General features: G+C 34.5%; 1 protein-coding gene across 1 annotated transcript; it reads right to left on the bottom strand.

Moving 5' to 3' along the window:
- Positions 1–260: 260 nt before the first annotated feature.
- Positions 261–3,339, bottom strand: LOC120182326 (pentatricopeptide repeat-containing protein At1g77360, mitochondrial-like). Its single transcript, XM_039187320.1, has 4 exons — positions 3,208–3,339; positions 2,992–3,097; positions 1,161–2,730; positions 261–892 (listed from the first exon to the last, which is right to left on the bottom strand). The coding sequence occupies exon 3, from the start codon at positions 2,697–2,699 to the stop codon at positions 1,257–1,259; it is 1,443 nt and encodes a 480-aa protein (XP_039043251.1). The 5' UTR covers positions 2,700–2,730; positions 2,992–3,097; positions 3,208–3,339; the 3' UTR covers positions 261–892; positions 1,161–1,256.
- Between the last annotated feature and the right edge of the window lie 12,142 nt (positions 3,340–15,481).

Raw genomic sequence — 15,481 nt, 5'->3', positions numbered from 1 at the left:
ACATTTACTTGTATTCTTTTTCACATAACCCATAGACATAGGTCTTATCTCATAGCATATACATATTCTTATATCATCACCTAATTCAGTTAACATGCATAGCATATCATGTAACATTCTAATAGAAACGCATACAAGTCATCACTTTCACATATCTTTTATCATTTATTTTATCTCTTATGACTATCTAACCTATTATCACACATACATACATTTACATGATTCACATAATAAGATGCACTCAACAATTAAACCTCTGCATTTACTCATATACATCTAGCACCACATTACTACATGATCATACTCAAGTACTCATAAATACCATATCATACTATACTTATATTCTTGTACTCATGTCATCTATTATCGGAATTAGACTCATCGCAAGTCTTAATTCCCTAAACATCACGTACACTTAATATCATGTACTCACCTGATCTCAATGAACACTCTTAAGCTCTTGTTCTTTCTTGTGAGAAGATCAGATAATCAGGGTGGCAGACTTCTTAAATATAGATTTCACAAATCTACCTAACCTAGAAGTCCCCAGACTCCCTCAAGGACGGATTTCTTCAACATCGAACAAAAGAAATTAGCAAAATCCTCGCACCAAGAGGGCTGATTAGTTCATTTACCTCATGAAAGAAGCCGTGGCATCAAGGGAGCCCGAACTTGCGCTCAGCCTTGCATGATATCAATATGTACGCCCAAAAAACCAGTGCCAATCCTCTTCCTCCATCTTCATCAGTTTCTAGAGTCCATCGACACAAGTTAAACCGAACTTGCTTGTTACTCCTCTGCTTGCTGCTGCATATGCTCCCTATTGTGCTTCAAACAATATTGAAGTGTCTCAAAAATTCGCTTCATTTCCACGGAGATATCAATTTCAGACCTTCAAGCAAATGTAAACACTTGTATAAATAAAAGTAAAAGATAGAAGTTTCATGACTATTATGTTATGTGTCTATTTGAAATATAAGCAAGTTTAGGCATCGAAGCACAAGCACTGCATTGATTCTAAAATTATGAAAGCTTGAAATGCATTGACTAAATTCTTTTGGAAGAAAGTGAAAACAAAAAAGAAGTACAAAAGTTTTCTTTCTTTTACATGTTCCACAACCAATTTTCACAACATTTATGATGAAAATAAGAGAATTTACCTACACAAATTTCTCTGTACTCTTATTTCCATGTGATAATCAGGTATTTGAATTCCATATCTCCAGCACTATCAACGACTAAAAAGGCGAAATTCTTCAATCAAATAAAGGCTCCTTAATCAGGAGGTTCATTTTCTCCTGAAGAAATTTAAGTACATCCTCTCTCCCTTCTTTTACAAGCAATTGCCTTAACCTCCCAAATGTCGGGCCCGAGGGCTGAATGCCTTTTTCCAGCATCTCTTCTAATAGGACACAAGCCTTAGCAGCATTTCCTTTCTCACATAATCCATTTATGAGAACTGAATATGTGTGCATGCTTGGGATAAACCGCTTCAATTTCATGAACTTCCACACTTTAAACGCCATTTCTAACTCATCTCTCTCACAGAACATCTTTATCATTATTGTATAGGTATCTGCATCTGGTTCACATTCTTTAATCATCCTGCGGAACACCTTAAAAGCTTCATCCGTCTCTCCGCGACCTATCAAGCTGTTGAGAATGATATTACAAGTCCTAGCATTTGGTTCCACACCTTTAGAATCCATCTCATTTAAGACCCTATATACATTCTTTAATTTGTTTACTTTACAAAAAGCACCAATCAGAGCATTATACACGACCACATCAGCCTTGATTCCATTTCTTTCCATCTCCAGGAATGCATCAATGGCATCTTCAATTCTGTTTTCTATACCATAAGTATGGACCAAAACACTATATATAAATGAAGTTGGTCTGCAACCATTGGAATCCATTTCCCTAACAATTGCAATTGCTTCATCCACTCTGCCTGCTTTGCAGAGAACATCAACCATTATACCATAGGTCACAATATCTGGGGCACAACCCATATCAATCATCTCTCTGTAGATCTCCCTAGCCTTGGGCAAATTTGGGGCCCTGCCCCATCCTTCGAGCAAAATACTATAAGTTTTTGAGTCCGGAACAAATCGCTCTTTCATATCATCGAAAATCTCCTGTGCTTTCCTCACATTCTTGGTCTTACATAAAGTACTTAGTAAGGCGTTGAACGCTGCCAAGTTCGGTTGCATGCCATACTTATCCATGACATTAAAAGTATAAACTGCTTCATCCACTTTCTGAACCCTTGCATACTTCCTCATAATAATACAAAACGTCTCGACATTCAACATGCTCTTGCTCTTCATCGCATTCACAAGATTCCACATGATTTGATACTGCCTAATCTTAGCCAAAGATCCAATCATGGTATGATAAGCCCTAACACTATGCATATAACTGCGCTGCTTCTCGGCCCATTCAAAGAATCTATAAGCTACAATACCTGCATTCTCGAACCGCTTAAGAACATCCTCCACTACTTCAGGCGAAACCCTTAGCCCACTTTGATCAAGAGCAGTATCAAGCACCACTGGTGAAGAAGAAGACAGGATTTTACAAAATTTTTTGCTAGTAACTAAAACATCCCTTGTTGTTTCGCTGGAACAATATCTTCTCACCAATGTAACCCATCCCAACATTTCATGAGAAATGCAAACTCTGACCGTTTTCATTTTTTAACTTCGAACACGAATCAGAATTCACCTTAAGCACAAAAAACAAAACGCAAACGTTATAGAACAAGCTAAATTTGATAAATTTTAAGTCACATTACATATGCATAGAGATGACTTTTGATTGTTCTTTCAAGGGTTTGTGATAATTGTAGAAAATAAAGACAGCGACTTATATCAATTTTTAATAACGCTAATATTTTATTTTTATGTTTTTTACTGATAAAAGGAGAATTTCAGATAAAATGCCGAGAAACCATGTGTATTATAATAAAATAAAAGGTTAACCAACCTGCTCATCAGATAGCCTCCGGTCCTCTATGGAATAACAGGGTCAACAAGATGATAATAATCTCGAACAATCCAGTAGTTGTCTTATTAAAACGACCCACGCTATCCTGAAACAAAAAAAAAATGAAGGGTTCGAAAGAGATAGAATCAACACAAACATAAAAACAAATAACTGGCTGGAAATTGGGAATGGTGAAAAAATAAGCCAAAAGGGAACCTTGCGAGATACGGCTAGAGGCGTTTGCCAATTGAAATGATGCCGTTGAAGGCCAGAGAAAGGAGGAAAAGATGAAGGGTTGTTGGTTTTGCACAGCCGAGGGTTTTGGGGTTAGGGATAGCGATAATTAAGGTTAAAATACAATCAATGTCAGTTAATTATGTGTTTCGTAATGAAATTGTATTTTTTTTTTTTTTTGAAATGTTAGACACCCGTTGTAATGCAATTGTATTTTTTTAAAATGTTAGACACTCATTTTTATTCGGGTCTCGAAAAAAATTATATTATTTATTATTATTATTATTATATTATAATAATAATAATTATTATTATTATTATTATTAAATTATTATTACATTTTTTACGTATTACAACTCAGACCCAAAAGCCATTTCAAAGTATCCCACCAGACTCAATCATCAGCCCACTCAGACAAATCCATATTACAATCGATCCGGGTCTACTCGGATCCGACTGGACGCCCAACTCCAGACCCGTTAGGGTTCCATCAACTTCTGCCCAGTCGCCCTTGATCTCCATCGTTGGATCTAGGCCCATCCAATGGTCCAAATCACCTAAAGCAATTAGGGTTTTATACCCTAACTTCAACAGCAGTCATTATTAACACCAGCTCAACCGCCGTTGACTTCCCGAGCCGCCTTCATCGGAGTCGATCTGTAAAAATCCATCCAACAATGACAATCAACAGTAGAAGTGGAAGGGAAATAAAAAATAAACAACAACTAGAAATCCTAAGGCAATCAGGGGTTGTCAATCTAGTCGAAATAACGTATTCATACCCTATTTCTTCCTTGGTAGCAACAGAAGTCTAAATCAATCAAGCCATCACATATCAACATAAAAGAAGAGAAAGACATAAAGAAAAAGGGACCATTTAGGGAAAGAGAAAACAAAAAAAAACTACCTCCCATTCAAACAAGACACTGAATCAAACCAGAAGAAAAACAAGAGAAAGCAAAAGAAAACAAAATAGAAAAACAAAAAGAACCAATCAACCTATTCGAACCCAAAACAAAGAAAACCAGAAAAAATAGAGAGAGAGGTTTCTCACCGTGGTTCAAAGCAAGTACGGAACTCTAAAGGTCGCCAACTTGTAGTTGCTTCGAAAGGTAACAATATAGATCTAGGAGTTTAGGGGTTGTTTTAGGCTAAATGGGGTTGGGTTTCGGTTTTAGGGTGGTGAGACGAAACTTTCGGTTTGTTTCCTCTCCTTTTGGCCACCGTACGCCGTCATGGGCCACCATAGGTGCCGTCATGGGCCACCATAGGTGCCGTCGGTGTAGGGCGACCCTTTCTTCCCCGATAAGGGAGTTGAGATAAAGCAAACGAGGGGAGTTGGGAGATATTAGGCAAGGGTTTGGATATAAATACCCAAGTCAATACGCAACCCTTTTTCCTCCAACCCCATTCGTGTTTTCGAGTTATAGGATAACTACACTTTTAGTCCCTAGGGTTTTGTAATCTCATATTGAAGCATTTAATGAAGTTTCACTTTATTTGATTTTGAGTATTCATGTTTCATTATTTATGTTTTAGTCATGCTATTATAGGCCATATGATTTTTGTTAATGTTTGACTTTGGGAATGATATTTGTAAATTTATTATTTTAGTCATTGTTTTACTTTTTGTTTAATTATTTTTTGGCCACCATATTTGCAAATATTTTATTTTAGTCACTATTTGGCATTTAACATTAATTATTTTTTAGTCCTCCATGTTTCTTGTTTATTTTATTTTAGTCTATAAATGTTATTTATGGGTTATTTTTATTCTGGTCCCTATTTTTATTTTAAATTGATTATTGGGGCTCTAATTTGTTCATATTTGTTTATTAGGTCCTTCCAGTTTCTTTTAATACCAGTTTAGTCTTTTAAATTTCTATTTTTGTTATTTTAATCCCTTAAGTTTCTATTTTTTCTATTTTAGTCCTATAAATGTCTGTATTCACTATTTTGTCCCTTAAGTTTCTATTTTTCTATTTTAGTCCTTTAAATATTTGTTTTTGCTATATTAATACCTTAAGTTCCTCTTTGAACTATTTTGGTCCTTTAAGTTTCTGTTGTTCCCATTCTGGTCCTTATAATTATAAATACTTACTTTTTGATCATTATATTTTAGGTTGTAATATTCATTTGTATTTATGTCAATCCCTTATCTATGTACATATTTTTATGTTATGTATTCATTTGTATCATATGTAAATAAATATGTTTAACTTTATTTGTTGTAAATATTTTACTTTGCATATTTTTATTTGTCTTTATTTCCTTTATATTTCTTTATTTAAATATTATCCAAATATTTCCAATAACGTATTTGTAGAACGAGCGTGGAGAGTATCACTTTATTGAAGTGGTACAATCCGATACGACGTTCAAACGAAATGGAAACTTGAAATAAATTTAGTTCGTTTTATTAATTAAATTTTATTATTCAAATGATCCATTACATTTTTTGTGTAATTTATTTTATACAAATATCGATTTTTATTTCAAGTTCTATACGCATATTTATTGATGAGTGAATATTCTTTACGGATAAGAAATAGACGAAATAGACGACCCATTGGAAGACATACGAATCTCATGATTTCTTATCAAATTAAAGAATGTTCCCTAATAAATAATTCGAAGCAAATTAATTAACTTTAAAAAATGGATCATACTTTAAGTACCGATTTGAATTCATTATTTCCACTATTACGACAACGTGTAAGTGATTGAGTAACAATTAAAAATTATTTTAAAAGACATTTTTAGGTATTTAACCTACATAACCGAAAGGTCGATGGCGAATCCCTTTCAATTTATTTCAAATCAATTCAAAACCACCAATTTTTCAAATTAAAGTCATAATAGTTTTTAAAATAATGGTTAATTGTTTTTTTCCAAAAAATGGTTATGATATCTTGGCGACTCTGCTGGGATATTTTTTTAGAGAGTCAGGCTGTAAGTCGCTTACACATTGTCGTTTGGAGGAAATTATGAGTTTGAGTCTTTAGTTAACCTATGATCCTTTTATTGAATTTTTAATTGTCATACTAACATTTTAATTTTTGTTTTCAGCTCTGTCCAAGTTTTGTTGAGAGTTTTATTTGTTCGTTTTTTTGGTCAAAGGTAGGTACGCTCCTCCTCACACAAATCACGTGTATTTGTATAACATGAGCTTCGATCCAAATAGGTCGCAGTGAATGCTTTACTCTCGTAAGAATTATTATTCGTATGAGTTTTAGCAAATAACCCATGGGATACATACCTTATACCTTCGTACGAATTTATTCCTCGTATAGGTATAAGGTAGTGAATCACCTCGAATTGAACTCGTTCCGTTCGAAACCTGTAATGGGTGAGGATCGAGGGTTTGGCAGCCCAAGGGGGACCGACATCAAGGACAATTCAGGTACCCTTTTTCTGTTAAAGCCAAAATCATGCATATAGTAAACCATAGAACGACCATTTTAGGTATAGTCATATTGAACCTTTGCCCGTCAGTAGGTACCCAAAGTAAGTGTACACAAAGGAGGATCATTTCTAAACCTTTATCTTTTTCCTTAAGTTCGTAGAATATATTTTCTTTTCAAATAAAAGCATGCAAACTAGATGTCATGTGGTTAGGATTATTTTCTTGAAATAATCAGTTTTGGGTAGAAAACATGTTCGGGTAGGATGTTATTTAATTAAATCATGTTCGGGTAGATATCATGACAGGGTAGGTGTTATATTCATCTTTGAATAACATTTTTATCTGTATCGATTACCTTACATGTGCTAACTTATTTCTATTATTTTGTTTATGTCATTTTTCTTCATTCTTTGCATTGCATTTGCATCGACATGACAAAATGTGAAAGTGTTGATCCGTAAGGGGATATTAGAGAGAAAATCTTCACAAGAAGAGATAAAAAATTTCAACCAAGCAATCGTGTACACAAACATGCACCGAAGGTTAAAAGAAGTTCAGAGATTCCAGAATGAGACTTGCTCGAAGATCGTGCAACATTCGAGACTAAAATGATGATCTATTGATCCGAGGAGTAATCCAGCAGTAGATTCTTATTTATGATCGTTTCATCGCTAGTCATCAAAGAGCGACCCATTGACTTCAATACCACCGGGGCATTAACGGAGTCAGATTACAGAGCAATTGAGGGACATCATTTGCAAGGACAAAGATCCGAGACGAAGTAGTGATTCACTTCAGACTCAACATCTAAGTGAAGGCATCTCTGTAAAGCGGACTATCTTGTAATGTGAAGGTTTTTATTTCTGGTGAAAATTGTTATACTATATTCATCATTGGGATCAATATTTTTGCATATGCATTTGCATCATTGCATTTTGCATGGCATTCATTTAAGCATTTCTTACATGCATTAATCATATATCGTGGGGAACTTTGAGGAAGTGCTTTTAACTGTGCAATTGCATTCACACAGTACTGAGAATGAAAGCTAAATTTGAGAAGCTGAAGAAATAATTGGAAGAGAGTTTGCAAAAGATGCAAACAAAGTGGGAAGCTAAAATGGAACAGGTGCAAAAGGCCACCATGGATCGTATTTTGCAAAACCAATATGACTTGGTTAATCAAATTGTAGCAAAGATGACTGGGCTTAACCAGGAAAGAGGCAAAGAGAAGATTTCCTCAACCTATGAAACCTCTAAATATGTGATAGCCCGTGCTAGTCCCCAATTACTCATTTCACCCCGCAAGCTTCCAAGCCACCAAGTAGGCTTCTCAGCCACTAAAACTCGTACAACTGTGATAAATCCTCGGGGTAATTCTACTAATCACAACATGCCAAATCCTGATAAGATGAAAAGAGCCAACAATGAGATCCAGAGAATTTGAAAAAGTGGTGCAGGGAGACATTCAAGGGAATGAGAGGACATAGCTCTCACAATGAAATGGATGCAACAGAACTAGTCTTAGTTCATAACTTGGTGCTTCCGCCCAAATTCAAGATGTCCGACTTTGAAAAATACGATGGAACTAGTTGTCTTAATGCCCATCTCACGATGTTTATTCGAAAGATGTTTGGGTACACCAACAATAATCAAATGTTGATCCACTACTTCCAAGACAGTTTGATTGGACCCACTTCAAGGTGGTATAATCAACTTAATCATACTCAAGTCTTCTCATGGAAGGATTTGGCTAGTACCTTTATGGGCCAATACAAGGACATGATTAATATGGCCCATGATTGAACAACGCTGCAGAATATAGAGATGAAGAGTGGTGAAAGCTTCCGACAATATGCTCAACGATGGAGGGATGTCGTATCACAAGTGCATCTACCAATGACTGAAAGAAAGTTCATCACTCTATTCATCAATACATTGAAGCCTCTATATATCGACTACGTGATAAGAGCTACCACCAAGAGTTTCTCTGATATCATCATGTGTGGAGAAATGATCGAAAGAATAGTCAAGAATGGCTAGATAAGTGGCACTATCAGTACTGACATTGAGGAAAGAGCTGAGATTAACATTGTGGGATCTTATCTAGTTAGTTTTGGGATCAAACCTCATAATTTCTTCCATGAAAAGACTCGTATAAATCCAATCCCAATGATGTATGAGGAATTTCTCCCAATGCTAGTTAAGAAGAATCTTGTGACTTCAGTTCAATCCAAACCTAGAGAAGTCCCATATCCTGAAGGCCATGATATAAACGCCATATGCAGCTATCACATTGGGAGATCATGGCACACCACTGAGAATTGTGGGGCATTGAAGCACAAGGTCTAAGATCTGATCGATTCAGGGGCATTGACATTCAATGTGATGGGACATTCTGATCGGGAGTCAGTTGGGGCATCCATCGGATAGTTTTGTTGTATGTCATCTTGTTTGAACTTTTTTTTCTTTTGTACTTCTTATGTTTAAATGTTTGTAAGTCACTTGACGTTCGAACATTTTCATTAAAATGGTTCCTTCTTAGGAAATGAACAATGAGCAAATTTCAATCTTGAAATTCTTTGAATATCATTTTAATTAAAAGCTTTTTAATAATTTAGTTTGTAAATATTTGACAAATTGAGCCCACCCCTTGATCCTAATATAAATATGCACCAGAATCCATACATTTCTCTTGAAGGAACCAAGCTAACTCTTTCCTCGCATATACAGTCAATTATCTTGGAATTCAGGTATGTGTTAGGAATGGACGAAATGGAGCAACTAGCACATGAAATTACAAAACTAATTAGTTCTACTTCTGTTAATGGCGTTCAATGATGATCATGATCTTCTCAGATGGAATGATAAAGTAGGTGAATCTAGTTTAGGTTAGTTTCTTGGGAATTAAACTCTAACGATGATATTTCTTGACCTTCAACAAACACCGGGACTATAACAGGTTTTCCTCAGCGAGCTTAAGAAATAGAATCTGTATACCCAGAATATATATATATATATATATATATGTATGTATGTATATGTATACAATAAAGCTGAGCTACTCCACTAAAGCAATTGGTTATAGAGGAAACTCGAAAGCCCTGGCTTTATGAATAGATTACATTCAAACCATGACATTGATCAGGTACATGGAAATTTAATTTTTGCTCCACTGTGATTGTCAAGTCGAAGACTTTGTGACGACATGAATCCTTCAGCTAACCAAACAAAAGCAATTAAAATATATATGTACAATAAAGTTGAATTCAGCTAGCCAAACAATGGCAAGTTAAATCAAATTTACTAAATAAGGAGTTTAAGTGAATATGGACTAAGGGAGTTGAGGAACACCTGTTATAGTCAACTTCAGACGAGCACTCAGAAATCTCATTTTTAGACCTATATTTCTGAACTACCTTGAATAGGTGAGTTTACGAAGCTTGAACAAATCGAACATTTTAGAGAACTGAAACATAAGTGTTCTAAAAAGTTTAACAACTGACTATGCTAGTTGCGTCATTTTTTTCGCCTCCAATCAAAATGCCAAATTAAAAATTGAGGCATGTCCTAATCTTCACGACGACTAATCGATGAAACAAACCTTATAATTTAGGTAGCAAACCTCAAAACCAACCTTTCGATCTTGATATTTGTCAAAGATTTGTAGTTATCAAATATTAAAAGAGCATTTGATTTTTGATATTCAATGAATTCATATTTTTGTGATTTGCTCCAATTGTGAGGCCGAAAAAGGGGCAATATTTTAGTTCATTTGACAATGAAAATTCACATATTCTTTCTTCGTCAACTTGTTTTCAAAAGAAGAAAAACATTTTCAAACAAGATAATCTCTCTGGAGGCATATCTTGGAATTCAACGAATATCTCTATGAAGCTCAAGATCAAAGTTGGGCAAGAGGGACAGATTTTTGGGGCAAAATTTGATGGGGCAAGAAAAACAAATTGTCTCAGGTCGAGGTTTACAGGAGTACACCCTGGTGGAAATGAAGACAAACTGAATTAGAGATAAAATGAAGCTTGCCCATGCAATCATTCCCACCAAGAAAACATACATCAACACATCCATACATGATACATGAAATTTTCATCTTTGCATCAAACATTCATCATCATGTGCATTAAAGACATTTTTCCCCTCTCTTGAGGACAAACTCAATAATTCATCAAACCAAACACAACAAATAAATTTCATCTTGGCATACATCATAATATCCAAGATAGTCAGTCATAAATGCATCATTTTGATCTTTCAGGAAATTAATGTTTGGAAATGACCATTTATCTCGAACCTGAAGAAACAATGATTTGACTTCCTGAAGTCAACGATTAGATCTTATGAAGACATTTCTTCAACATGCAGGAACAAACAGACTATCTGTCTCTTTTGATGTTGTTTTGCTCAATTCAAAATTTTGTCTCGCTTGAGACAGTTTTATAAAAACAAATTTTATCTCGCTTGAGATAATTTCTTTCAAAAAAAATCATCTCGCTTGAGACATTTTTCCTTTGATATACAAATTTTGAGTTTGTTTCACTTGAAACAAAGTTGATCTCACTTGAGATTGTTTTTCTCAAAACAAATTTTGTCTCACTTGAGACAGTCTTCTTTAAGACAAACTTTGAAATTATTTCTCTTAAAACAAAATTTTGTCTCTCTTGAGACAGTTTCTCTTGAAACAACCCATCTTTGAGTTTGTTTCTCTTGAAACAAGTTTTATTACCTTTGAGAACATTTCCTTTGAAATGGGTTTGTCTCCCTTGAGATAGCTTCTCTTGAAGCATCATCTTCGATTCGTTTTCTCTTGAAACCATTATCCTTAAAGATGGCCTATCGTCCTCATCACGTAGGAACCGTGTCATCCTCCGAACAGACCTCCTCATCACGTAGGAGTCGTGTCACCCTCAGATAACCAACTGTCATCATCACGTAGGAACAGTGTTATCATCCCTAAAGGTGGTATATCATCCTCATCACGTAGGAACCGTGTCATCCCCCGACCAGACCTCTTTATTACGTAGGAGCCATGTCACCCTTAGATAACCAGTTGTCCTCATCATGTTGAAACCATGTTATCATCCCTAAAGATGGCCTACCATACTCATCACGTAGGAATTGTGTTATCCCCTGACCAGACCTCATCATCACGTAGGAGCCGTGTCACCCTTAGATAACCATCCATCCTCATCACGTAGGAACCGTGTTATCATCCCTAAAAATAGCCTATCATCCTCATCACATAGGAACCGTGTTATCCACCGACCAGACCTCCTCAACACGTAGGAGCCGTGTCACCCCTAGATAACTAGTCGTCCTCATCGCGTAGGAATCGTGTTATCACCCCTTCCTAAAGAAGGCCAAAACTCTTCATCACGTATGAGATATGTCATCCACCGACAAGATCTCATCATCACGTAGGAGCTGTGTCACCCTTAGACGACTAGTCCTCTTCATCACGTATGAGTCGTGTCGTCCCCAAATCAACCCATATCAAATTTTAAAACCAATCAAAAAGAGAACCAGATAAACTTTTTGTCTTTTCGTCTTTGCCCAATTTTTGTTAACACAAGAATGTGCAAATAAGAGTAGTTGTTGACACCCGTTTTTATCTAGGTCTCGAAAAAATATTATATTATATTATTATTTATTATTATATTATTATTATTATTATAATTATTATTATTAATAAATTATTGTTACAGTTTTTGCAGATTACAACTCAAGCCCAAAAGCCATTTCAAAGTATCCTACTAGACCCAATCAGCAGCCCACTCAGACAAACCCAGATTACAACCGATCCAGGTCTACCCGGATCCGACCCGAGGCCCAACTCCAGACCAGCTAGGGTTTCATCAGCTTCTGCCCAGTCGCCCCTGATCTCCATCGTTAGATCTGGACTCATCCAATGGTCCAGATCACCCAAAAGCAATTAGGGTTATAAACCCTAACTTCAGCAGCTACTGTCGTTAACACCAGCTCAACCGTCGTTAACTTCCTGAGCCACTACCATCGAAACCGATCTTCACAAATCCATCAAACAATGAAAATCAACAGTAGAAATGGTAGGGAAATAAAAAAATAAATAACCAAAATCTCGAGGCAATCCAGGTTGTCAAACTAGCCGAAATAGTGTATTCATACCCTATTTCTTCCTCGATAGCAGTAGAAGTCTAAATCTATCAAGCCATCACAAATCAACATAAAAGAAGAGAAAGATAAAAAGAAAGAAAAGGGGACCATTTAGGGAAAAAGAAAACAAAAAAAACCTACTTCCCATTTAAACAAGACATCGAACCAAACCAGAAGAAAAACGAGATAAAGCAAAAGAAAAAAAAAAGATAGAAAAATAAAAAGAACCAATCAACCTATTAGAACCCAAAACAAAGAAAACCAGAAAAAATAGAGAGAGAGGATTCTCATCGTGGTTCGAAGCAAGTCTGGAACAAAAGGTCGCCGGCTTCTAGTTGCTTCGAAAGGTAACAACCTAGATCTAAGAGTTTAGGGGTTGTTTTAGGCTAAACGGCGTTGGGTTTTGGTTTTAGAGTGGTGATACGAAACTTTCGGTTGGTTTTCTCTCCCTCCGGCCACCGTGGGCCACCATAGGTATCACCGGTGTGGGGCAACTCTTTCTTCTCCGATGAGGGAAGTTGAGAGAGTTCATAGAACTCACTCACCTTTGGTTTTTTTTTGATGAAGCAAATGAGGGGAGTTGGGAGATATTAGGCATGAGTTTGGGTATAAATACCCAAGTCAAAACGCAGTCGTTTTGCCCCCAACCCCATCCGTGTTTTCAAGTTATGGGATAACTATACTTTTAGTCCCCAGGGTATTATAATACCATATTGAAGCATTTAATGAAGTTTCACTTTATTTGATTTTGAGTATTCATGTTTCATTATTTATGTTTTAGTCCTGCTATTATATGCCATATGATTTTTGTTAATGTTTGACTTTGGGAATGATATTTGTAAATTTATTATTTTAGTCACAGTTTTACTTTTGGTTTAATTATTATTTGGCCACTATATTTGCAAGTATTTTATTTTAGTAATTATTTGGCATTTATGATTAATTATTATTTAGTCCTCCATGTTTCTTGTTTATTTTATTTTAGTCTGTAAATGTTATTTATGGGTTATTTTTGTTCCTGGTCCCTGCATTTATTTTAAATTGATTATCGGGGCTCTAATTTGTTCATATTTGTTTATTAGGTCCTTTCAGGTTCTGTCAATATCAGTTTAGTCTTTAAAATTTTTGTTTTTGTTGTTTTAGTCCCTTAAGTTTTTGTTTTTGCTATTTTAGTCCTTTAAATGTTTGTATTCACTATTTAATCCCTTAAGTTTCTATTTTTCTATTTTAGTCCTTTAAATGTCTATTTTTTCCAATTTTATTCCCTTAAATTCCTGTTTGTAGTATTTTGGTCCTTTAAGTTTTTGTTGTTCCCATTCTGGTCCTTGTAATTATAAATACTTACTTTTTGATCATTATATTTTGGGTTGTAATATTCATTTGTATTTATGTCAATCCCTTATCTATGTACATATTTTTATGTTATGTATTCATTTGTATCATATGTAAATAAATATGCTTAACTTTATTTGTTGTAAATATTTTATTTCACATATTTCTATTTGTATTTATTTCCTTTTTATTTCTTTATTTAAATATTATCCAAATATTTCCAATAACGTATTTGTAGAACGAGCGTGGAGAGTATCACTTTATCGAAGTGGTACAATCCGATACGACGTTCAAACGAAATGAAAACTTGAAATAAATTTATTTCGTTTTATTAATTAAATTTTATTATTCTAATGATCCATTATGTTTTTTGTGTAATTTATTTTATACAAATATTGATTTTTATTTCAAGTTCTATAAGCATATTTATTGATAAGGGAATATTCTTTATGGATAAGAAATAAACGGAATAGCCTTACCATTGGAGGACGTGCGAATCTCGGGATTTCTTATCAAATTAAGGAATGTTCCCTAATAAATAATTCGAAGCAAATTAATTAACTTTAACAAATGGATCATACTTTAAGTATCGATTTGAATTCATTATTTCCACCATTACGACAACCTGTAAGCGATTGAGTACCAATTTTGGGCGCTGTGGGGGTTCTAATACTTTTCAACGTAAGATCCTATACTTTTCAGAAAAAAATCAAGGTATGCCTCTACTTGGTTTTACACCTAACATGGCCCTTCAAGTTAGAAAAAAAAAATCAATGTGGTCATTTGACCAACGACTCTATTACTTTTTGCTGAAATGACACGTTAAACTGGCCAAAATCCTATTTTTTTTCTCTTCTATTTTGGTCATTAAACTTTAAAAGTTTTCAATTTAATCACTCGACTTTTGAATTACTTATATTTTAATCATCATGATTTATTTTATTAATATTTATGTATGATGTGGCATTTTTTCTTTTCAACCAAATATTTCTTTTTCTTTTCTTTCTTTACCAGATTCAGTGAACCCAAATTGAACTTGTAAAAAAAATTGAAAAAACTGGGGAAAAACTCTTGACCTGGTAATGAAAGGGAAAAAATCTTTAGTTGAAAAGGAAGAAAAATGAAATGAGAGGATAAAAAGAGGAGAGTGGAGATTTGGAAATATATAAAACAGAGGGAATATTTTTTTCAATTTAATTATAATTTTAGGAATATTTTTTTCAATATAATTTTTAAAATTTTAATTTAATTAATATTATTTTAATCATATATTAATAAAATAAGAATAATAAATGTTACATCATACATAAATATTAATAAAATAAATCACGATGATTAAAAAGAGGTAATTCAAAAGTTGAGTGATTAA

Source organism: Hibiscus syriacus, unplaced genomic scaffold (assembly GCF_006381635.1).
Source record: "Hibiscus syriacus cultivar Baekdansim isolate YM2019G1 unplaced genomic scaffold, ASM638163v2 tig00003721_pilon, whole genome shotgun sequence".
Taxonomy (NCBI): Eukaryota; Viridiplantae; Streptophyta; class Magnoliopsida; order Malvales; family Malvaceae; genus Hibiscus; species Hibiscus syriacus.
Note: the sequence above shows the minus strand (reverse complement) of the source record. Positions and strands in the feature narration are given on the sequence as shown.